The sequence below is a fragment of the Mastigoproctus giganteus genome, chromosome 3 (genome assembly GCF_048544385.1).
Source record: "Mastigoproctus giganteus isolate SK-2022 chromosome 3, ASM4854438v1, whole genome shotgun sequence".
NCBI lineage: Eukaryota > Metazoa > Arthropoda > Arachnida > Uropygi > Thelyphonidae > Mastigoproctus > Mastigoproctus giganteus.
The window spans coordinates 71449847-71473223 of NC_143577.1; the positions used below are offsets into that span (position 1 = coordinate 71449847).

The 23377-nt window shown below is 39.2% G+C and overlaps 1 protein-coding gene across 1 annotated transcript in view; it reads left to right on the top strand.

The window, feature by feature from the left end:
- The first annotated feature begins 9119 nt into the window (after positions 1 to 9119).
- The window catches only part of Karybeta3 (karyopherin beta 3), a 328330-nt gene continuing 314072 nt past the window's right edge, over positions 9120 to 23377 (top strand). Inside the window, exon 1 of the mRNA XM_090369326.1 lies at positions 9120 to 9229. Coding sequence (XP_090225452.1) covers positions 9149 to 9229 — 81 coding nt within the window. The 5' untranslated portion in view covers positions 9120 to 9148. The remainder of the gene's footprint in view (positions 9230 to 23377) is intronic.

Genomic DNA, 23377 nt, shown 5'->3' on the forward strand with positions numbered 1-23377 from the left:
GGTTTTCCTGTAACCGTTTGATTTTAATAATATTATAGATATAATTTTTTAAAGTTACTTTCATTGATATTTATTTAATTTTATAATGGTAGTTACGAGATCTGCCTTAAACACGTCACAGGGTATCGTGATTCACACGGAAATAGCAGATGGCGATTTACGGGTGAGTCATGATTTAATCCGTTGTGGAACCTGTGGAATGTTTTCCAAGGTCGACCTGTTGACTAATCCTACCTCACCTGGGGATTCTTTTCTTTGTGATCGATGGAAGGAGTGCACCGATCTTAAATTACAATTTAGTGCACTGATGGAACAATTTGAGTCCCTGAAAAAACGAGTGCTTGCCCTCGAAAATAATGCATCTGGGAGCTCGTCAGGGACTCAAAACTCCAGCAATCTACCAAGTGATGCACACCCGATTCGAGCCTCAAAACAGAAAAACCAAGTGCAAACTACTCTGGTTAAAAAGGACATTGTTTTATTAGGAGACTCCATTGTCAGGGCAACGGGGAATATTTTTTGTAATAAAGATAGGTGGAGGAGAACCAGGGTATGTCTGCCGGGAGCAACTATTGATGATGTCACCAACAGACTGTCAGATTTTAAAGGGGGGTAAAGAAAATATTATTATTTATGTGGGGACAAATGACATTAAACGTACACGATCCGACGATTTGTTGGAAAAATACAGGACCATGCTGAGGAAATGTCGCGAGCTAGGCCATAATGTCTATGTGTCTGCAATTCTGCCCAGACACGATAGGAGGGATTATATGTTAAGAGCCTTGTGGATTAACTCAAGACTTGAAGGAATCTGCAAGGCTTTAGGGGGTAAATTTCTGTCAGCATAGCCCACACTTGTAGGTAGAAGGAATTTGTTTTGTAGAGACGGGATACACTTAAACAAAGGTGGTGCAAACGTTTTTGCCAGTATTATTGAGGATACCTTAAAGGTTCAGGGAAACTGCTAGTTAGGGGGGATGTGGGTAATACTGACACGCGTTTATCTGATAATATTGGTCAATGTAACTCTTGCACATACCTTAAGAGTTCTTATCTGTTACCCCAACTGGACGTATTATCTAGATGTTCTGGGGGCAAAGACGTTTCACGTGCGCGGGTAGCTAATATCAGGGAAGAGAGCCTAAAAAACTTCAAGGGTTGTGTTAGGGTTGTTAAATATACAAGAACAGTAAATCTTAATTGTTTATACAGTAACGTTAGAAGTGTCGTCAATAAAATGAGCGAATTCGAACTGCTGGTTAAAACAAGTAACGCGGACATAATAGGGCTTACAGAGACGTGGTGCCACCCGGAAATTGGGGATGATGAGTTTCACTACGGCTTGTATAATGTATTTAGGAAGGATAGGTTAGATAGAAGGGGTGGTGGGGTAATGCTTCTTATCAGAAGCAGCCTGAGTGCGACGATAGCTTTCCCGGATTCAGACGTTTCACATGCTAGTATAGAGTCTGTATGATGTGAGATAGTTGGAAACAAAGGTATAATGCGAGTAGGAGTAATCTACAGACCAGGTAATTGTGAAGATTATGCCAAAAGCCTGTACATGCAAATGGAATGGGCAAGTAAGCGTCAATGCCTTATTATGGGTGATTTCAATTTGCCTCTAATTGATTGGAGTAAATGGGAAGGAAACTCGACATGGGGAACAAAATTTTTAAATCAACTAGATGACTGTTATTTGTATCAACATGTCAGGGAAAGCACTAGAGAAAAGAATATCCTAGACCTCATCATCACACATGAATCAGATGACATAACAGGGCTGACAGTAGAGGAACCAGTAGCAGGAAGTGATCACGGAGTTTTACGGTGGATGATGACGAGAGAGGTAGCAGAAGTAAAAGGCAAAGGAATGGGTTTTAATTTCAGAAAAGGAAATTACTATGCCTTAAGGTACTACATGGCTTCTATTAACTGGGTAGATATCGCGCAGAGAATGAATACAATTGAACTGTGGTACGCTTTTAAAACATTAATCACAGATGCCTTGAATGCGTATATACCATTAAAAAAATACTCCACGAGGAGGGTTCCAAGTTGGATGACTAGTGAAGTTGCCGCATTACTTGAGCAGTAAAAGGTGGCATGGAAAGGTTACAGAACAATAAAAAGTACTGAAGCCTATAACAGCTACAAGGTGATGTGTAACAGAGCCACAGAAAAGGTTCGATAGGCAAAGGCAGTTTATGAGAAATCACTAGCAAACAGAGCAAAGAGGGGGGATAAAGAATTCTTCACATATATAAATGCCAAGAAGAGCAGGACAAACCAGATCGGTCCTTTACGTAAGGGAAAGGGGATAGTAATAAATACACCAGCTGCCGTTGCAGTTGAACTCAACAGTTATTTTGCATCGATATTTACAAATGAAAAGCCTTTTGTGGCAAAGGGAAATTGTGGGAGCGAAGTTAAAAAAAATGTAATTAATGATATTGAAATTTCGCAAGATTATTTAATGAAAAAACTTTCGAGCCTACAGACCAGTAAAGCTCCTGGGGTTGATGGAATATACCCTATAATCTTAAGAGAGGCGGCAAGCGAGTGCATTGAACCATTGAGGCTAATTATGCGAGCATCATTAGACTCTGGGGAGATTCCCTTGGATTGGAAAAGTGCAAATGTATCTCCCATACGTAAGGGTGGCTCTAAAAGTGAAGTTGGAAATTATCGACCTGTCAGTCTGACTTCAGTAGTAGGGAAAATCATGGAGGCAATGATCAAGGGTGGAATTCAGGATCATTTGGATCGAATTGAAATTCTCAAGGATACTCAGCATGGTTTCGTAAAGGGAAAATCATGTTTAACAAATCTGGTTCGCTATTTCGAAAGGGTCACTCACGAGCTGGATTTAGGGAATAATTTCGACATTGTTTATTTAGATTTCAGCAAAGCTTTTGACTCAGTCCCACATGAGCGATTGCTTTATAAGCTGGAACAGGTTGGAATCACTGGGAAAATCCTTAGATGGATAGAAGGATGGCTTCAGGGCAGGAGGCAGAGGGTTGTGATAAATGGCTATTCCTCAGATTGGGTTGATGTAAGAAGTGGGTTTCCCCAAGGATCAGTATTAGGACCACTGTTGTTTTTAATTTTCATAAACGACATTGATGAAGGGATAGAGGGCGTGATGTCTAAATTTGCAGATGATGTTAAAATTTGGAGAGTAGTTAATGATCACTGTCAAGCTGAGCTTCTTCAGAGAGACCTAGATAGACTTCAGGAATGGTCAGAAAAATGGCAGCTGTGCTTTAATACAACAAAGTGTAAGGTATTACACCTGGGAAACAGTAATCCCAAAACAACTTATTCACTTGGTGGAGTTCAACTAAACCCAGTACTGGAGGAAAGGGACTTGGGTGTTACGATACGGTCAGACATGAAATTCTCTGAGCATTGTAAACAGGTTGCAAGGAAGGCCCATGGTGTCCTATCGATGATCTATCGAACTTTTGCAAGTAGAGATAGGGACGTGATAATCCCATTATATAAGGTTTATGTTAGACCACACTTGGAATACTGTGTTCAAGTATGGAGACCGCACCTGAAGAAAGACATCGAGCTTCTTGAAAGGGTGCAAAGAAGGGTAACTCGCCTGGTGAGATCGGCAAAAGGGCGTCCTTATGAAGAAAGACTTGGAACATGTGGGTTGCAGAGTTTGGAAACTAGACACCTTAGAGGAGATTTGATTGAGGTGTTTAAGGCTCTGAGAGGCATCAGTAAAATGAATGAGGACAAAATTTTCAAGATTATAAATGATGCTAGAACTAGGGGACATAAATTCAAGTTACGGGGGGAAATGTTTAGATTGGACTGCAGGAAGTTCTATTTTAGCCAGCGAGTTATAAATTACTGGAATAAGTTGCCTTCATGGGTGGTAGAGGCCGACAGTTTGGGGAAATTCAAAGGTCATCTGGATAGTACTTTCGGGTAAGGGAAGCGCATAGGATGATAGGTTTAATTTCCTTTTTATTTATTTTTTATTTTATTTTATTTTTTTTTATTTATTAATTATTATTATTTAGTTATTTATTTATTTATTTATTTTTTGTTTTTATCATTGTTTTGTTCGGATTTTTTTTTTTTTTTTTTTTGGCTGGTGCAGCATAAGCCATAGGCTTTCTTGCACCTTGCGGCCGTTACTAATACTAATACTAATACTAAAAACATCAAAATTACTGCCCGACCTATTTGGCCGTAGAACAAGTTATCAGCGAACAACCCTACACTCTGTTAAAATTACAACCGTTGCTCAAGAAACAGCGATCATCTCATTCTCAAATCTGGTCCTAGCCACTGAAATCCCAGGAAAGAAGGTGGCAGGACCCGCCAGAGTACTCTAGCTACAGTGGTACACCCGGTCAGCCTGCCCGTGGCATGGTGTGGTAACGTCGGGTCCCACACCATGGCAAATCAACCATAGAACATGCGCAATTTACAAACACAAATACCGGTTAATGTATTTAATTACGGGCAACCCTAAAATAATAATTTTTTTTATGCCTTAAAAAAGATAGACAAATGGCACACAATACTCAACCTTAACAAGGGGACAGCAATCGCACAGACAGAAGAAACAAATAGAGAAAAATGGGTAAAGACAACACTCCATGGCACACACTATAATGGTCTCCATCAAGACTACATAGATAAGAATCTAAATTCACCTTGCTATTTTGTTTATCAAGCCTGTTCTAAATAATATTGTAATAGGTGCATTACGGCCTTAGTAGCCCTTGCACCAATAAACCAAACCAACAACAACAACATATATAGGATGGTTTCCAACGCTTGGCTCACGAATGGAAGACCCTTCCCCGAGACCGAAGGATTCATGCTTGCCATCCAAGGCCAGATAATCAACACCAGGAATTACAAAAAAAAAAAGAAAAAAATTATTTATTATGGTCACCCGTAATTGATTACATCTGCCCATGTGTTTTTTTTTTTTTTTTTTTTTTTCGTGTGTGTCTGTAAATTGCATGTATTCTCTGGTCGATTTTCCTGTTTTTCTGGAAGGAAAAGCCCCAGTTTCTGAGGGGGGAACATTGCTGTCTACACCCGAGACTGACTAACCCAGCCACGCAGTGAAAAGCCTATTAAAGTTCCTCGAATTATCGACGGGATTCGAACCCGGGACTTTTCCACCTGGTGTGGGGAGGACAATAGCCATACCATTGTGTTACCCCGCGCAAACATCAGGAAATACATCGTCAATGACCACGAAGTAACAGATGACAAACGTCGAAAATGCACCTTGGCCCCAGACACAATCCAGCACATCACCGCAAGAGCAATGTAATCACCGAGGATTGTATTCACACATACACGACCATGTGGCCAGGATAATACACCAGAGGCTAAGACAAAATATCAGCTTATCAAAGAAAGCTTACCGTATTACAATTACGAGCTTTAGGCGTACTAGAGATCTTTACTCAGAGACTATACTGAGACCTTGCCATAATAATGCACAAGGCAATCCCGGAAAACAGACCAGACGTAACACTCATGGACAAGAAGGAAAAGATTACCTACCTGAAAGAGAGAGCGGTGTTCAACACCAGCATCCTCCAGTAAAATTATGAGGAAAAGATTAGGAAGTACTCAGACCTAAGACAGGAAGTCAATGATATGTGGCATATGGAACAAGTAATGACCATTCCAATCATCGTGTAAACCACCAGCATGTTGCCTACAGAGGAACCAAGCATTAATAAGTCTCCAAGATAACACATAAAACACTCCAGAAAGTTGCAACCCTGAATACTCGTTTGTTTGTTTGTTATTTGGTTTTTAGGAGCATTAGCAACTAAGGCCATATTGCTCCGGGATATGCGGTGGTCATTCTCTGACCTTTCCGCATCCTCCGTATTTGTTGGTGACGGGCTCGAACCCCGGTCTAATCAAGAAGCGTGTGCTACACACTGCTGCTCCTTCCCACCTGGCTACGGAGGTGCCTATGAATACTCGTAAGACAGTCAATGAGTTCCTTGATCAAAAGTAATAACAACCACCCTTATGTACTTGGTACCAAACTTGTCACAGTGGGGAACCCTCCATCAGTGAAAAATAATAATAATATCACGACTACTGGTACAATTAGCTCACTTGCTCTCACTTGCACCTAGCAGAGCAGTTGATCCGAATGATAAGGTACCCAGAGACAATCCCGAAATTTCTTACTCAAGGAATCGAATCACATCTGAAGCCTAAAGATCAGGATACAAGAACTCAGAGACTGCTCGCAAAGAAGGAGAGGCATTTGGAACGAGTGGAAGGTTTTTTTTTTTTTTTTTTTTTTGGCTGATTCTGCATAAGCTTGCTTTCTTGCACCATATCCCTCTACTAATGCCAATGTTAATGAAATCCGAAGCCGTTCCCTCTACCAGTGACAGGCTTTATGTCCTTAACTATAACCCGCATCGGTACATTGCGATCTCTGCCATCCCGTGGGTCTTTTATCTGCAGATTTTTAATACATGAAGAATCGCTGCTGCGAATGAGATCGATAATTTCTCTTCCTCTTGTTACCTCACAATCATGCTGCTGTAGAAAATAGTCATTCAATAAATCCACAATATTCTTGTTAATGTGTTAGTGACCATCCCACGGGTTTACGTAGATATCTGTAAGTTAAAATCCCCAATTATAAGACATTCTGGTTTACTGCCCACTCAATTTCCCTGTACTGTATTGCTGTTTGTAATATTCATCTCAGTCATTAGGACTCAGATGAGAATAACAAACTCAGTCATTTACGCAGGCAGAACAGACAGGACTCCTATCCTGTCTGTTCTGCGTTCCTAAATTTTACTTCCCATGTTCAAACTCTGCATTCCCTATTTCTGGGTAACACCATGTCTCTGATATCCTTACAATGTCGGCATTAATAACATTGTACTCTTCGTGAACATTGTACTCTTCGTGAACTAATGTTATTAGTGGAGTCCCACAGGGTTCGGTCTTGGGTCCACTGTTGTTTTGTATATTTATCAATGATATTGATGAAGGTATATCAGGCATAATGTCGAAGTTTGCAGATGATACAAAGGTTGGCAGGGTTGTTAATGACAGTAATGGCAGTGTGCTACTGCAACAGGATCTAGATAATTTGGGCAGATGGGCTAAGAAGTGGCAACTGAAGTTTAACCTTGACAAATGCAAAGTACTGCATATAGGTAGAAGTAACCCCAGAGAAACGTACCAACTGTGTGGTACTACATTTAAGGTGGTAGAAAATGAAAAAGACCTGGGAGTAATTGTGCAGGCAGATATGAAGTTTTCTGAACAATGCAGACAGGCGCCAGGGCAGGTCATGGGGTTTTGTCAATGATATATAGGAATTTTGCTAGGAGGGAAAAGGAGGTGATTGTCCCTCTGTATAAGGCAATGGTCAGGCAACGCCTTGAGTACTGCGTACAGGTCTGGAGGTCTCATTTTAGGAAGGATGTAGATTTACTGAGCGTGTACAGAGAAGGGCAACAAGATTGATGAGGGGAATGAAGGGATCCTCTTACCAAGAGAGGCTTAAGTTCTGCAAATTGCAGTGGCTGGAGACTAGGCACCTGCACGGTGATCTGATTGAGGTGTATAAGGCCTTGAATGGGTTGAGCACGCTGAATTCTGATGGGATCCTTCCACTTGTTCAGATTACGAACCTAAGGGGGCATAAATTCAAATTAAGAAAAGAGAGATGTAGAACAAATGTGCGGAAATTTGCCTTTAGCCAGCGGCTGGTTAATTGCTGGAACAAACTTCCATCTGTCGTTTTGGAAGTTGATAGGTTGAATAAATTTAAGGAGGAACTGGACAGGCATTTGGAGGGAATGGCGTGATTTTTTTTTTTTTTTTTTTGGCTTATGGTGCATAAGCTCATACACATGCTTTCTTACAGCACATGCTACTACTACTAATATTTGATGACTTGATCAGTATTCCAAATTAATTACATTTATTTGCAATACTCCTGGCATTATTTTACATGCAAGTATGCTGTTGCTGTTATTTGGTTTTTTAGGAGCATTAGCAACTAAGGCCATATTGCTCTGGGGACATCGGTGGTCATTCCCTGACCTTCCCGCATCCTCCGTATTTGGTGGTCACGGGCTCGAACCCCGGTCTAATCAAGAAGCGTGTGCTACGCACTGCCGCTCCTGCCCACCTGGCTACGGAGGAGCCCATGCAATTATACATACACTTATTATTACTCTTATTTACTCTAACACAGCCCATGCATTTACCATTAATGACGGCCCACAGCAGCTTGAAAACCCAAACAGTTTGCTTTTCAGGCTGGTGCACGTTCCAGGAGAAGTGCAAGAATCTCTTCACATCTGCCTGTGGTTCAAGTTAATCGATTTGTCCGTGTTTTCGTAGCGGTAGCACAATGGTATTTTCACTGTCCTTCTCACGCCGGTTGGGAAAATGTCGGGTTCGAATCCCGTCAAACCAGAACTATTATTTTTTTAGGCCACCCGAATAATTAAATTCATCTGCCGTGCTGTGTCTTATGTTTGTTAATTATGTGTGTTCTATGGTCGATTTGTCTGTTTTCTGGACAAAAAATCCCAGTTTCTGGGGAAAAAACTTTGCTATCCACGCCTGAGACCGAATAACTCATCCACAGTGAAAAAAGCCCATTAAAGTTCCTCGCGTCGTCAATGAAGCTATGGACTTTTTTTACTCCGTGGCTGAGTTAGTCGGTTTCAGGTGTAGATAGCAAGGTTTCCCTGTTTTTTTGTCCAGCAAAAGAGTCAAATCGACCAGAGAATAAATGATGTTCATGAAAATAATGCACTTGGACAGATGAATGCGTATTCTGGGTGGTCCTAGTGTGACGTTTATTTGTATCCCCTCAAGCTAGCAGTTTTCCAACCCATTTGCTGATGCTTCGATAGCATCAGCAAATATCCTTTGGAGAAGTACGGCAAAGTATTAATATAGAAAACGTTAAGGATATAGCTGCGAAACTTTACAAAAATATTTGTTATGAATTTTGAGAAAAAAATCATGAGTTATGTTGTCAATCTTAAATTAATGATATCTTCCGCTAGGCTGTGCGGTGAAATATTTCAGTTCGCGCGCGTCTATCTTTCATTATCGGTGCCGTGAAATCGGTGTGAAAATGTGTGACGAGCAGGCACAATTTCAATCTATTTTGTTTAATTTATTAAGTGCTGACAATGAAATCAGGACGAGATCAGAAGTAAGTGTGCTGCAGTGCACGGTTGTTACATTTATTAGAAGAGGTATAAGTAAGTAACACAGCACGCTTTGCCAATGCAAGGCTTAAGGTGTGTTGTATTTTACCAAAGCGCACGTGTTGTGATTACACGCGTCATAGGTTCTGTGATCATATGGTATTTATAGTAACTTTTGTTGTACACTTGTTATTACATATTGCTGTAATGTTTTTCATCTGATGTTGCGGAAATTACAGCACTACCAATTTGTCGCTTTATAAGTGTTGTCAGCAGTAATACTAATATTCTATAATCATGATTTAGATAATAGGAATTAAGTTACTGTTTCCTATAAAAGGGGGAGTCATTTTTTTCCCTTTTACAGTAAAGACAGTGCTCATGGAAATCAATATCCAGTCTGCGTGCGTGATATGGTAGTTGAGAATTGTTTGATTTTTTGATAGTACTTGGTAACACATCATGAATTTAATTTTTATTTTGACCTCATTTACTTCAGGACACGGATTTTTTTCTTTACTCCTAAATGTTAATCGGTGTTTCATTCCTGGCAATGCGTTATACACTAACGGTCATGAAAGATACCGTATTGGCCAATTCATTTTTGCAACCTGGGATTAATCACGTGCGTTGCAAAACTGACCAAATATAAATAAATAAACATCCTCTAAAAATTATCCTCATCTTTCAGAATCATTCAAAGTGAAAATTGAGTAATTTTTCCTCGGAAAATAGAATTAATAAAGAGATTAAGAAGAAAGAAAACTTTAAAAGCCTGAAATTCAGGACAAACTTTTGGTATTTAATGAACACATTAAGTTGGCATACCTCAAACACACAACAGTTATTTGTAACTAGCCTCTAATCTGCCCCATATATTAAATTATTATTAATTTCTCCTTTTCTCCATCTTGAAAAACTGATAAAACCCATGAATTATGGCCACATCAAAATTTTGTTGTATTTATAAGTTTTTATTTAATCCTTATAAATAAAGTAGCATGTAGTACATAGAGGATTTCTTACTGTGATTATATAATGCATTGAAAATGAATAGTGTAATTGTTTATTTAAATTCACATTAGCAAACTTGAGGAACACTTACCCACGTACTTATGTATTGATGCTTACACAGGGTTTTTAATTCATTTGGTTTGAAAAAAGAATGTACGAGTCTGGTAATGATTGTTTTTTTTTTTTTTTTTTTTGAGCCATAATTTTGGCAGACATTAGATTTTGATGACCTTTTATTATTATTATTTTTTTTTTTTAAGCCAAAAATGTGCAAGGAAGCCTCAGGCTTATGCTGCACTAGCCAAAAAAAAATTTCCGAGTTACCCAGAGAGAGAGAGTGAGGGTAACAGAAGTAGAAAGGAATCGCCAAGAAAGAGAAGAATGATGATATCCAGCTCAGGACCCAGGGTGTGCCAACCCCATACTCACTAGATGTGAGCCCCTGGGGTTAACCTTTCATGCCATTTGCTAATAACATATTTTCACTATTTACATTCTGCCTTTTCCAAGCAGAGGTGTACATCCTGACATTTCAAGATAATTTTTTTTCCATATGAAATATCATAAATGTGCCTTGATGGAGTGAAGTGCCACGCAAGCAACGTGATGTGTTATATGGATGAGGCTATTATGAATGATGTGTAGGGAAATGATTACTTATGCATAACAGAATACTCTGTTATGTTGCTATGGTAGCTAGCCACATAAAGTTGCTAATCTTTCATTTTCCAGTTGGGGGTTAGGTTAAGGCAGTGGTGCGCAAACGTATTTCGCCCATGACCCTCTTATTAAAACTGACACAACTCCTCAATATGAACCCTGAGGTAGGATGACCAGCTTTTAGAGAAGAAATAAGGCATTTTATAAGTAATGTAATAGAAAATTTTATTCGAGTACTGAGAAAGGAATAAAAAAATTGTTTCCCTTTTAATTTACATATTAAAATATTAAACAGTTTTCTTCATATTAAACATTTTTTTCGTATTCTTCAATTAAGATTACAAAGCAATAAAAAATGAACAGTTACAAAAACAAAACAATTAATGAGAAGGATGAGCCTGGATAACCGATAATATTTGGCGCAGTATTTGAAATTGATAATCTCGTGTCACTTTCTGGATCAAAACTAGAATGCTGTTTTGTTTTTATGGCTGTTAATTTTGAGAAACCAACCTCACATAAATATGTAGATCTGAAAGGTAGCAATGTTTGTATCGCTATTTTCAATAATTCTGGATACAAGTTGTATCCAGAGCACATAATGCTTCGTCAGATGACAGGTCGATAAGACCTTCCATTTGCTGAATGGTAATTTCTGGGCATGAAGAAATTTCAAAAGCAAGGGTATTACAACTCCAATACAACTTTTTTCTAGAGCTACATTAAATTATTTAGAAAAATTCTTAATTAGCATTGTTAGGTGGGTGGCAGTGATATCCCTAAATTTTAAAATGTCAATATCATTGCTATTAACAAAATCAGAAAAACATGGGAACATTTCAGTATTATTATGCTCAAATTCAGTTTTCCAAAGATTAAGTTTCTTTTTGAAAGTTTTTGTTTTATCACTGAGTATTAATGTTTGTTCTATGTCCTTGAAGATTTAAAACATTAAGTTCTTCAAATATATCAGCACGGTAATTAAGTTTTCGAATCCATCTTTTATTTGTAAACAATCGAGCAAGGTTCTGATCTTTATCCGATAAAAACAATAAAACTTCATGTTCGAGGTCAAAAAGACGTAACAATTTATCACTGGATAGCTACCTCACTTTCATGTATAAAGAAGTGTTTCTTAAGTGGATTCCATTTCATTACAAAGTATAACTTAAGTTTCTACTTTTAATAAAATTGCTCACACTTACTGCATCTTTCAAAACTTGTGCAAATCATTTTGCATTTACTTCGCTACTAATGCTTCCATATGTGTAATGCAGTGATTAAAAGCTATATATGGACCAATTTCCTTTACGTTACCTTTTAAACCTTTATTATCTCATGTTAATACAGCCACACCTTTATTTCAAATCACAACAAAGTTGTTTCACATTGGATTATATGTTTGAAAGAAAATATTTAAATAAAAATCATCTCACCCGTCATTCTTCCTTTCAAAAATAGAAAATCCTCCAAAACATATGCCTCGTAGCAGAATCTGACATATACAATAAGTTGAGTGAGGTTTAAAATCTGTGGATTCATCTAACTATATAACAAAATTGGACTTTCTCTCAATCAGTTGATTTCATAAATTGAATTTTATGTTGTCCGCAATAACAGTAATACGCCACGAGACTGTCTCTGGACAGAGGAATGGTTTTTAAATTGTTGCTCTACTTTTCTCCATGCATAATTGAAATCATTTTTATTGCAGCAGGGAGAACAAGAGATTCAGCAACAATATGTGATTTCTAATTTTTTCGTCTTAAATATGAAACTTCCAATAATGCTCTTAAAGTTTTACAAGGAACTGCCATATGCTTCTTCAAGAAAGATTTCAGACCTTGTATGATGGCGTGTCTTGAAAAAGGATTCAGTTTTTTCATTAGCTCTGGATGTTTTGTACGTGCCTTTAATTTAATAGGTTTCATGCTTTCATTACCCAATGTTTCGTAACGTTATGCATGCAAGACTTTGCTTATCATCAACATTGTAAGTGAAGCCGTACTTCATAAATTCCTCTTGATATTTTCTATTCTTTTTCCTTCCTTTTGATTTGGAATTAGCATTAGCAGAGGCATATCATGCAAGAAAGTAAGCTTATGCAGTATCAGCCAAAAAAAAAAAAAAACACTTCCATTTCATCCCTCCGTTCGTTCGAAATACCTGTCCAGCTGAGTCTTAAATTTATTTAGGCTATCAACTTCCACAACAAGGGATGGAAGTCTGTTCCACCAACCAACTACCCGCTGGTAAATTTCTGCAGATCTATCCTACATTTGTCTTTCCTCAATCTGAATTTATGCCCTCTCAGGTGATTAGTCTGAGTAAGAGGAAGAATCCCATCGTCATTGAGCATGCTCAAACCATTCAAGGCTTTATACACCTCTATCAGATCACCTTGCCGGTGCCTAGTCTCCAGACACTGTAATTTTCAAAACTTAAGCCTTTCTTCGTAAGAGCAACCCTTTGTTCCATTTACTAATCTTGTTGCCCTTCTCTGTACTTGTTCCAGCATTTCTACATCCTTCTTGAAATTAGGCCTCCAGACCTGTATACAGTACTCAAGGTGTGGCCTGACCATTGCCTTATACAAGGGAATAATCTCCTCCTTATCCTTGCTAGAAAAATTCCTGTATATCATTGACAAGACACCATGAGCCACTCTTGCAGCCCGTCTGCACTGCTCAGAGAACTTCATATCTTCCTGCACAATTACCTCCAGGTCCTTTTCATTCTCTATCACTGTCAGTGCAGTATCACAGCGTTGATACTTTGCGCTGGGGTTGCTGTTTCCCATATGTAGTACTTTACATTTGTCAATGTTAAACTTCATTTGCCACCTCTCAGCCCATCTGCTCAACATTTCCAGATCCTGTTGCAGCAGCATAGCATCAGTAGTGGCCTTAACAACCCTGCCAACCCTTGTATCGTCTGCAAACTTGGGACATTAAGCTTGATATACTATCATCAATATCATTTATAAATACAGAAAACAATAATGGACCCAACACTGAACCCTGAGGGACTCCACTAATAACATTAGTCCACGATGAGCAGTGTCCATTGATTACCACTCTGTCTTCTCCCCCTCAACCATCCCTTTATCCATAGCAGCAATTTGCCTCCAATGCCACACTGCTCCAATTTGCGCTGCAGTTTTCCATGTGCTACAGTATCAAAAGCCTTTCTGAGATCCAAATATATAATATCAAAGTTATTCCCTGCATCCAGTTCTTTTGTGACTGCATCATAGTATCCAATCAAATTGGTCAGGCAAGACTTTCACTTAACAAAACCATGCTGTGTCCTGCAGTGTTTCTTTAACCAGTGCCTCCATTAATTTTCCTTGAACAGAGGTTAAACTGATAGGTCTATAATTACTTGTGTCAGCCTTTGATCCTCCTTTGTGAATTGGGGTCACATTTGCACATCTCCAGTGTATGGGTACCTCCCCTGAGTCCAAGGAAGCTCTCATAATTATGGCTAAGGGTTTGCTTACCTCCTTTGCTGCCTCCTTTAATATAACTGGATAGAACCCATCTGCCCCAGGTGCCTTTCTTGTGTTTATCTTCAAAAATTTCTCCTCCACTTTACTCTCAGTTATTACAAGATTCTCTAGCTTACTGCCAGAGTTGAATACACCTCTGGCATTAAAAATATGATGGCTTTCTACCAGAAAGTAGCAACAAGTTGGTCCTTGAGGTTGCCAGAGACATTCTGTCAGATATGCTACCTGGTAGCAAGGTCTTGCTACCTGGGAGTCTAAAATGCTGATGGAACTGATATTCGGGAGGCACTCAAGTCAAGTGGACCCAATTTCAGCGAAGTCTAGACAGTATGTGACAGCCAAATCCTCTGCTTGCACCTTCACGATGGTGGGACTGTTAGTAATAACCCCCATACACAGCACACTGTGGGTGACCACCCAGGTGTGAATCAACGTAAGCAGGGGTCGAGGTGTGGCGCCCACACCACATAGAGGAATGCCGTCCCTCTGTGTTACCAGGCAATATTAGATGGTAGATGACTCTAATCAACCGGTGCAATACCACCAGTTTGCTTATTGGAGGCTTGAAGTGGAACGCACGTTTAGTCTCCAGAGCTAAGTCCCGGTCTTCCATCATGCAGTATGAACACCATGGTGAGATCTAGACTTCCTTATGTTTCTAGGGTACAGCTCTAAAATGGTTTTCGCAGGCCGACTGCTATTTAGTACAACGGACTGAACCTATTGGTAACTTTAGGAGGCTTCCAGATCAGCTAGTGTATAATCTTGGTAACCTCTACTCTCCCAGATAGTGACTGGAGGGAGTCCAAGTAGTGTGTATGTGGGGGGGGGGCATTGTAGAGACCACATTATGTCAAGGATCTGGGTATATTCTTACCATGTGTTATCCATATCCAAAAATTTCATTACTTCATAGAGCATGTCCCTTCCACTTTTTCTTACTACTGAATACACCATGAATTGTCAAACTAATAGACAAAACTTATCTGCAAAAAAGATCTGAACCACCCAAACACTTCCTAGTTCATTTTTCATTTCACAAATATACGTGGTCTCGGTTCTAATCTCAACAATGTCCATTTCCACTTGCAGTCTGCCAGACCCATGTACTTTTTCAGAATCTCAGTTATCAGTTGATTCAACTACTGCTCATCTCAGATGCCCAAATTATTCGCTGTATGATTCCTTTCGCCTCAAAGGTGGTACTTTTGCATATGTCCGTTCTGATATTCCCTGTCAGAGACTTGGCAATTTGGAATCTCCTCTCTTTGATCTTCTCTGGCTTAAAATCTCTCTACCTCATTCTGTCAAATTAATCTGTTGTCTCTACCATTCTCCCAACTCCACTAATCACTTGGAGCTCTTTGACTTCCTCTCATTGCAACTTGACTTTCTTCAGTTCAACTTTCCTAACAGTGAGGTAATTTTCCTTGGTGATTTTAATGTTCACAACTCCACCTGGCTTCCGTTTTCTAATCACACCAACCCAGCTGGTCGAGATGCTGAGGCTTTTGCAATTATTAATGACCTTGAACAGATTGTTCATTTACCTACAAGAATACTGAACAGTCCTAACAACACAGCCATATAACATGTAGGATCTTTTTCTCACAAACAACCCTTCTGGAGCATTTATCTCACCGCTATTCCCAACCTTGTGTTGTTTGGCATTACAAGTATGCAAAATGGGATGACCTGCGAGATTTCTTTTCTTCTGTTCCTTGGTTGGATTACTGTTTCAAAACTTCTGATATCAACATCTGCTAGCTTGGGAGGAGACAAAGACCAATAGATTGACAGTAGCCACTGGCAGAGGTGAAAGAGTTTCTTGCACTGCTTCTATTAGAATGAGCAGAAGCCTGAAAAACAAGATGCATGGTATTTCAGAGACTGCTGGGAGCCATTGCGGTACAAGTAAACACATGGGTTGTTTTAGGGTAGCTAAGAATAGAAACAGGTGCAGATATACTTGTGTGTACACCAATGCTAGGAGTTTAGTAAATAAATTTGATGAATTTGAGGTATTGCTCAAAACATCAAAGGCAGATATTGTTGGGATATCAGAGACGTGGTGTCACACAGATATAAGGGATGCAGAACTGCAATTTGGGGAGTACAACGTCTACAGAAAGGATAGACAGGATAGGAAGGGGGAGGGGTTATGCTATTAGTTAAGAAACACATAAAAACCAAGGAAGTGAAGCCAGTCGACATCGCTGGACAGTGCAGTTTTGAGTCAGTTTGGTGTGACATAAGCATTGGGAGATCAAAATTGAGAGTAGGAGTGTGCTATAGGCCTAATGACTCTGATGAGTATAATAAGGAACTGTACAGGGAAATAGAGTGGGCCAGTAAAAAAGAGAGTCTTATAATGGGAGATTTTAATTTCCCAGATATTGACTGGAATTTGGGGGCTGGTTACTCACGCACTAGCAGGGCGTTTGTGGATTTATTGGATGATTGTTTTCTACATCAGCATGTTCGGGAGGCAACTAGAGGGAGTAATACTCTTGATTTGATTATCAGCAGTGATTCTTCATGCATTAAGAATCTGCAGATAAATGAACCATTAGGTGGCAGTGATCACAGTGTGCTGAAGTGGGATTTACTCAAAGAGGTAACTACCATTAGGGGTAAAGGGAAGGGTTATTGCTTCCGTAAAGTCGACTACGATGGACTGAGACAGTATTTAAATTCTATACAGTGGGACCAACTGATGATGTTACCAACAGCAAATTCAAAATGGGAAGCATTCAAAGAACTTATCTTGGAAGCTACTAGGCTTTACATACCAACTAAGAAATATTGTTCAAGATTTAGGCCAAAATGGATGTCAGATGAACTAATGAGGCATATGGTAGAGAAGAAAAATGCATGGGATTCTTACAAATTAACACATGACAAAGAAGCCTATGATAGATACAAGTTGATATGCAACCAAGTTACAAAGGAGGTTAGGCAGGCGAAGGCAGATTACGAGAAATCCTTGGCAAGGGATGCAAAGAAAAACAGCAAAGAGTTCTTTACTTATGTAAACTCTAGAAGGAAGGGGATGAATCAGATTGGTCCACTTGATATTGATGGGTCAACTGTTGATGATCCTGCTCAGGTAGCTAACAAACTAAATGAATATTTTGCATCGACATTCACACATGAGGAGTTATTCAGCAAGGGGAATGCCAGAGGTGTATTCAACTCTAGCAGTAAGCTACAGAATCTTGAAATAACTGGGAGTAAAGTGGAGGAGAAACTGTTGAAGATAAACACAAGAAAGGCACCCGGGGTGGATGGGATCTATCCAGTTATATTAAAGGAGGCAGCAAAGGGAGTAAGCAAACCCTTAGCCATAATTATGAGAGCTTCCTTGGACTCAGGGGAGGTACCCATAGACTGGAAATGTGCAAATGTGACCCCAATTCACAAAGGAGGATCAAAGGCTGACACAAGTAATTATAGACCTGTGAGCTTAACTTCTGTTCCAGGAAAATTAATGGAGGCACTGGTTAAAGAAGCACTGCAGGATCATTTAGACAAGACTTCAGTTATAGCTCAGACACAGCATGGGTTTGTTAAGGGGAAGTCTTGCCTGACCAACTTGATTGGATACTATGATGCAGTCACAAAAGAACTGGATGCAGGGAATACCTTTGATATTATATACTTGGATCTTAGAAAGGCTTTTGATACTGTTGCACATGGAAGACTGCTACACAAATTGGAGCAGTGTGACATTGGAGGCAAATTGCTGCTATGGATAAAGGGGTGGTTGAGGTGGAGAAGACAGAGAGTGGTAATCAATGGACACTGCTCATCGTGGACTAATGTTATTAGTGGAGTCCCTCAGGGCTCAGTGTTGGGTCCATTATTGTTTTCTGTATTTATAAATGATATTGATGATGGTATATCAAGCTTAATGTCCAAGTTTGCAGACGATACAAAGGTTGGCAGGGTTGTCAAGGTCACTACTGACGCTATGCTGCTGCAACAGGATCTGGAAAGGTTGAGCAGATGGGCTGAGATGTGGCAAATGAAGTTTAACATTGACAAATGTAAAGTACTGCACATGGGAAACAGCAACCCCAGAGCAACGTATAAACTCTGTGGTACTATACTGACAGTGGTAGAGAATGAAAGGGACTTGGGGGTGGTTGTGCAGGCAGATATGAAGTTCTCTGAGCAGTGCAGACGGGCTGCAAGAGTAGCTCATGGAGTATTGTCAATGATATACAGGAATTTTTCCAGCAGGGATAAGGAGGTGATTATTCCGTTCTATAAGGCAATGGTCAGGCCACACCTAGAGTACTGTATACAGGTCTGGAGGCCTCATTTCAAGAAGGATGTAGAGCTGCTGGAACGAGTACAGAGAAGGGCAACAAGATTAGTGAATGGAACAAAGGGGTGCTCTTACGAAGAAAGGCTTAAGTTTTGCAAATTACAGTGTCTGGAGACTAGGCACCAGCGAGGCGATCTGATAGAGGTGTATAAAGCCTTGAATGGTTTAAGCATGCTCAATGCTGATGGGATTCTTCCTCTAGCTCAGAAAAATCACCTGAGAGGGCATAAATTCAAATTGAGGAAGGACAGATGTCGGATAGACGTGCGGAAATTTGCCTTTAGCCAGCGGGTGGTTGGTTGGTGGAACAGACTTCCATCCCTTGTGGTCGAGGTTGATAGCCTAAATAAGTTTAAGGCTCAGCTGGGACAGGTATTTTGAACGAACAGAGGGGTGAAGTGGAAGTGGGTTTTTTTTTTGGCTGATGCTGCATAAGCTTGCTTTCTTGCATCAAATGCCTCTGCTAATGCTAATGCTAACATTTGCTCAGATCGTATCAGTGTAATTATTCTTGCAGGAATGGAGTCCTTTATCCTTCACTCCACTTTAAAATGTAGTCCTTTATCTAAACCTTGGTTTTCCAATAAATGTGCTAAGGCTGTTCAAGAGAAGAATGTTGCTTATCGTAATTGTCTTGTTTCCAATTTTTCAGTTTCATTTTCTGCCTACACCAAAGCTCGCAAAAATTATAGAGCAGTTATTAATCAGTCCAAACTAGATGGACTGATTAATAATGGTGGAATCTATACTATATCTATCTATACCACTGATGGAATCTATACCAGTCCAAACTAGATGGACTGGTATAGATTCCATCAGTGTCGATCCACTGGTGATATTCTGGCGTATGTTACCCATTTATGGACAAATTCAGTGGAAAAGTTTGGTGAAACACAAGCAGTTGTTCTTGACATCTCAAAGGCTTTCAGTCGTGTTTGGCATAAAGGTCTTCTAAACAAGCTTCCATCTTATGGTTTGCCAACTGTTTTTTGTAATTTGTTATCCAGTTTTCTCTGTGATCGCTCACTGAGGGTGATGGTAGATGGCTCTCTGGTTTCTAACTTCTCCACTAATGCTGATGTCCTCCAAGGTTCAGTTCTTTCCCCCACTCTTTTCCTCTTATATATTAATGACCTTCTTCCATTAACTGGAAATCCTATCCATAGTTTTGCCAACGATAGCACATCTCATTCCACTTTCCATTTTGAGAATCACCTTGCCCTGCTCAATCAGCTTCAACTTCTTGAATATCCGCCACCAATTCCTTAAATGCCGATCTCCAAGTAATTCTCCAGTAGGGCAAAGACAACTTAGTTGATTTCAATCCTTCTAATACTCAGGCTTGTCTTATATGTCTCGCAAAAAGGATTCTTCTGCTCCTATGCTTATCTTTTGTGACACTCCGATTTCTAGCCAGTATGATATATATCTTTTGGGGATTACCCTGACTTCTAATCTGTCTTGGCACAAGCACATTACAGATATTGCATCCTCTGCATGTAAAAACTTGGTTTTCTCTTTCACTCTCGGCATTAATTTTTCGCCAAACAGCTATTCACTCTGTGCAAATCACAAATTCTCTCTACCATGGAATATTGTTCCTTCATCTGGGGTGGTGCCCCCAAAACCTCTCTCAGGCTTCTAGATTCCATTCAGAAGAGGGCAGTTAGGTTAATTAATGACTCGTCTCTAACAGAGTCTCTCCACTCGCTGTCTTATTGACATACTGTTTCTGCTGCATGCCTTTTCTACAGATATTTTCATGGGCACTGTTCTTCCGAATTGGCTTCTGTAATTGCTGCTCTCTCTTTCAAAATGCTGCCACCAGCCAACATCCATTTACTGTCCAACTTGCATCTCACAGAACCAACTTTTCATCTTCCTCGTTTATTCATTCAACTGCCGTTTTCTGGAACAACCTTCCTTCATACATATTTCCTGAAAATTACAGTCTACAGAAGTTCAAGTCTAATGTCAACAACAAATATCTCTCGTCTTCTCAACATCCAACCCAAGCCTGGTACTATGTACTATAGGTTCTAATATCTCCCGTTTTGGGGTTTTCATTAAAAAAAAAAAACATTATTGTTGTCACTTCTTGGCAGTTTTGTTCTGATTACTCAATTGTCCCTGGTAAAATATATATTTTTTTCTTCTAAAAAGCAAAAATAACAACAATAAAACGTGCAATATAAAAACTAGCAGAAGAATAAAAAACACATCCAAGTTGACATTGAAAGCACTGAATTAGGAAGCAGAATAAAGTGTACATGTAACAGACTGCCACCGCATATTTTTGCCTCTGGCCTTTATGCAATATAGGCAGTTTGTGAATTTGTGCTGTAGGAAGCATAAATTAAGAGCTAAAGGGATTACCATTCAGCAATTGAGCAATACACAGAAGTCGCACTGGTCAGCTGCTTTCTGTGTGTCCAGAGTCAATGAGCAAATTAAGGCATATTCTCGACTCAGACAATAAGTAAGAACAGCATGTGCATCGCATGTGTAACCACCCTAACAAAATAAAGAGTGGCAGTAGGGTACATTTGTATCTCAATCTTCGAGTAATAAGTTCTCTACACCTACAGTATTGAAACAGTAATTCAACAAGTTTTTTAGCTTTTATGTACACAAAAAATAGTTTTATTTAAAAATTGCCACGATCCCTTTAATTTATCCTGCGACCCCTAGGGGGTCGCACCTCACTGTTTGTGTACCACTGGTTTAAGAGACACATCACTTTTTCTTACCTTTTTCAGGGTTAATGGAAGTTACCGAATAGGTTTTGAAAATTACCTGTAAAAGGTGTACACTAATAAACAAACCATTGATAACTAATTTTAAGCAAGCAATCAAATAATGTTTAATGCAATTTGAGTGGCAGCTTACTAGATGAATGCATGGTTATGGCATTTCAAACAAAAAAAAATGTATATATCCAGTTATGTTCCTTTTGTCTAGTTTATTTTTAAGTTTTATGGTTCCAATTAAAGTGAGTAGCAGTGTAAATAAAGCTTGATACCTGAACTTTCAATTGCAAAGTTAAGCTATGCTTTAAAATTTTTCTTCTGAAATGAAGCCATAAACTATGGAATATTATTGCAGTGAATGCCACTTATTGTTATTATCAATTTTCTCTAATTAATGTAGTATTCCAAAAGCAAATGCTAATTAACAGAACCTACTGGTATTTGTATTTTATATGCTGTTGACTTTAAAAGTAAACTAGTTTTATTTGTATTAAATACAGTGCTGCGAAGTAACGATTGTTTGTGTAATTATGTGAGGGTGCTAGTGAAGGATGTAATATAAAAGGTGAAAGTGACAGTTTGCATTTCATATGTTCAGCTGTCGCAGTATATTTGAAGTCGCACATGCCATATACCATCGAGCGACATGTATTTTTTCGTGGAATTTTATTTGGAAAGTAAATCTTACAGTGAATATCAAGAAATATTTCATGAAAAAAATCCCTTATACCAACTCTCCATGTGAAGTTTCAGTTTTCAAGATAAAGAAGTTTTGAGTGTGGATTAGTTGGGAGTAAGGAACATTAGCATTAGTAGAGTCATATGATGCAAGAAAGCAAGCTTATACAGCATCAGCCATAAAAAACAAACAAAAAAACCTTCCCATTTCACCCATCCATTTGCTCCAAAATTTTATCTAGTTCTTAATTGAATTTATTTCAGCTATCAACTAGCACAAGGACAGATGGAAGTTTGTTCCAGCAATCAACTACTCGCTGGCTAAAGGCAAATTTTCACACATCTGTTCTACGAGTCTTTCCACAATTTGAATTGATGTTCCTTCAAGTTCATAATATGAGCAAGAGGAAGAATCCTATCAGCATTGAGCTTGCTTAAACTATTCAAGGCCTTATACACCTCAATCAGATCACCTCGCAGATGCCTAGTCTCCAGATGGTGCAATTTGCAGAATTTAAGCCTTTCCTGGTAAGAGGACTCTTTGTTCTCCTCGCCATTCTTGTTGCCCTTCTCTGTACTTGTTCTAGCAACTCTACATCCTTCCTAAAATGAGGTCTCCAGATATGTACACAGTACTCAAGGCGTGACCTGATCACTGCCATATACAAAGGGATAAACATCTCCTCTTCCCTACTGCGCCATAAAACTCTTAAGCAAACAAACAAACCTTTCCTCTACTAGCAAAATTCCTGTATATCATTGACAGGGCCCCATGACCTGCTCTGAGAGCCTGTCTTCACTGCTCAGAAAACTTCATATCTGACTGAACAATTACTCCCAGGTCTTTTTCATTCTCTACCACCCTGAGTGTAGTACCACACAGTTGGTATATTTCTCTGGGGTTATTGCTACCCATATGCAGTACTTTGCATTTGTCAATGTTAAATTTCAGTTTCCACTTCTCAGCCCATCTGCCCAACTTTTCTAGATACTATTGCAGTAGCATACTGTCATTACTATCATTAACAACCCTGCCAACCTTTGTATAATCTGCAAACTTGGACATTAAGCCTGACATACCTTAATCAATGTTATCGATAAATATACACAGCAACAATATGTCCAACACCGAACTCTGGGGGACTCCACTAATAACATTAGTCCATGAAGAGCAGTGTCCATTGATTACCACTCTCTGGTGCACTAT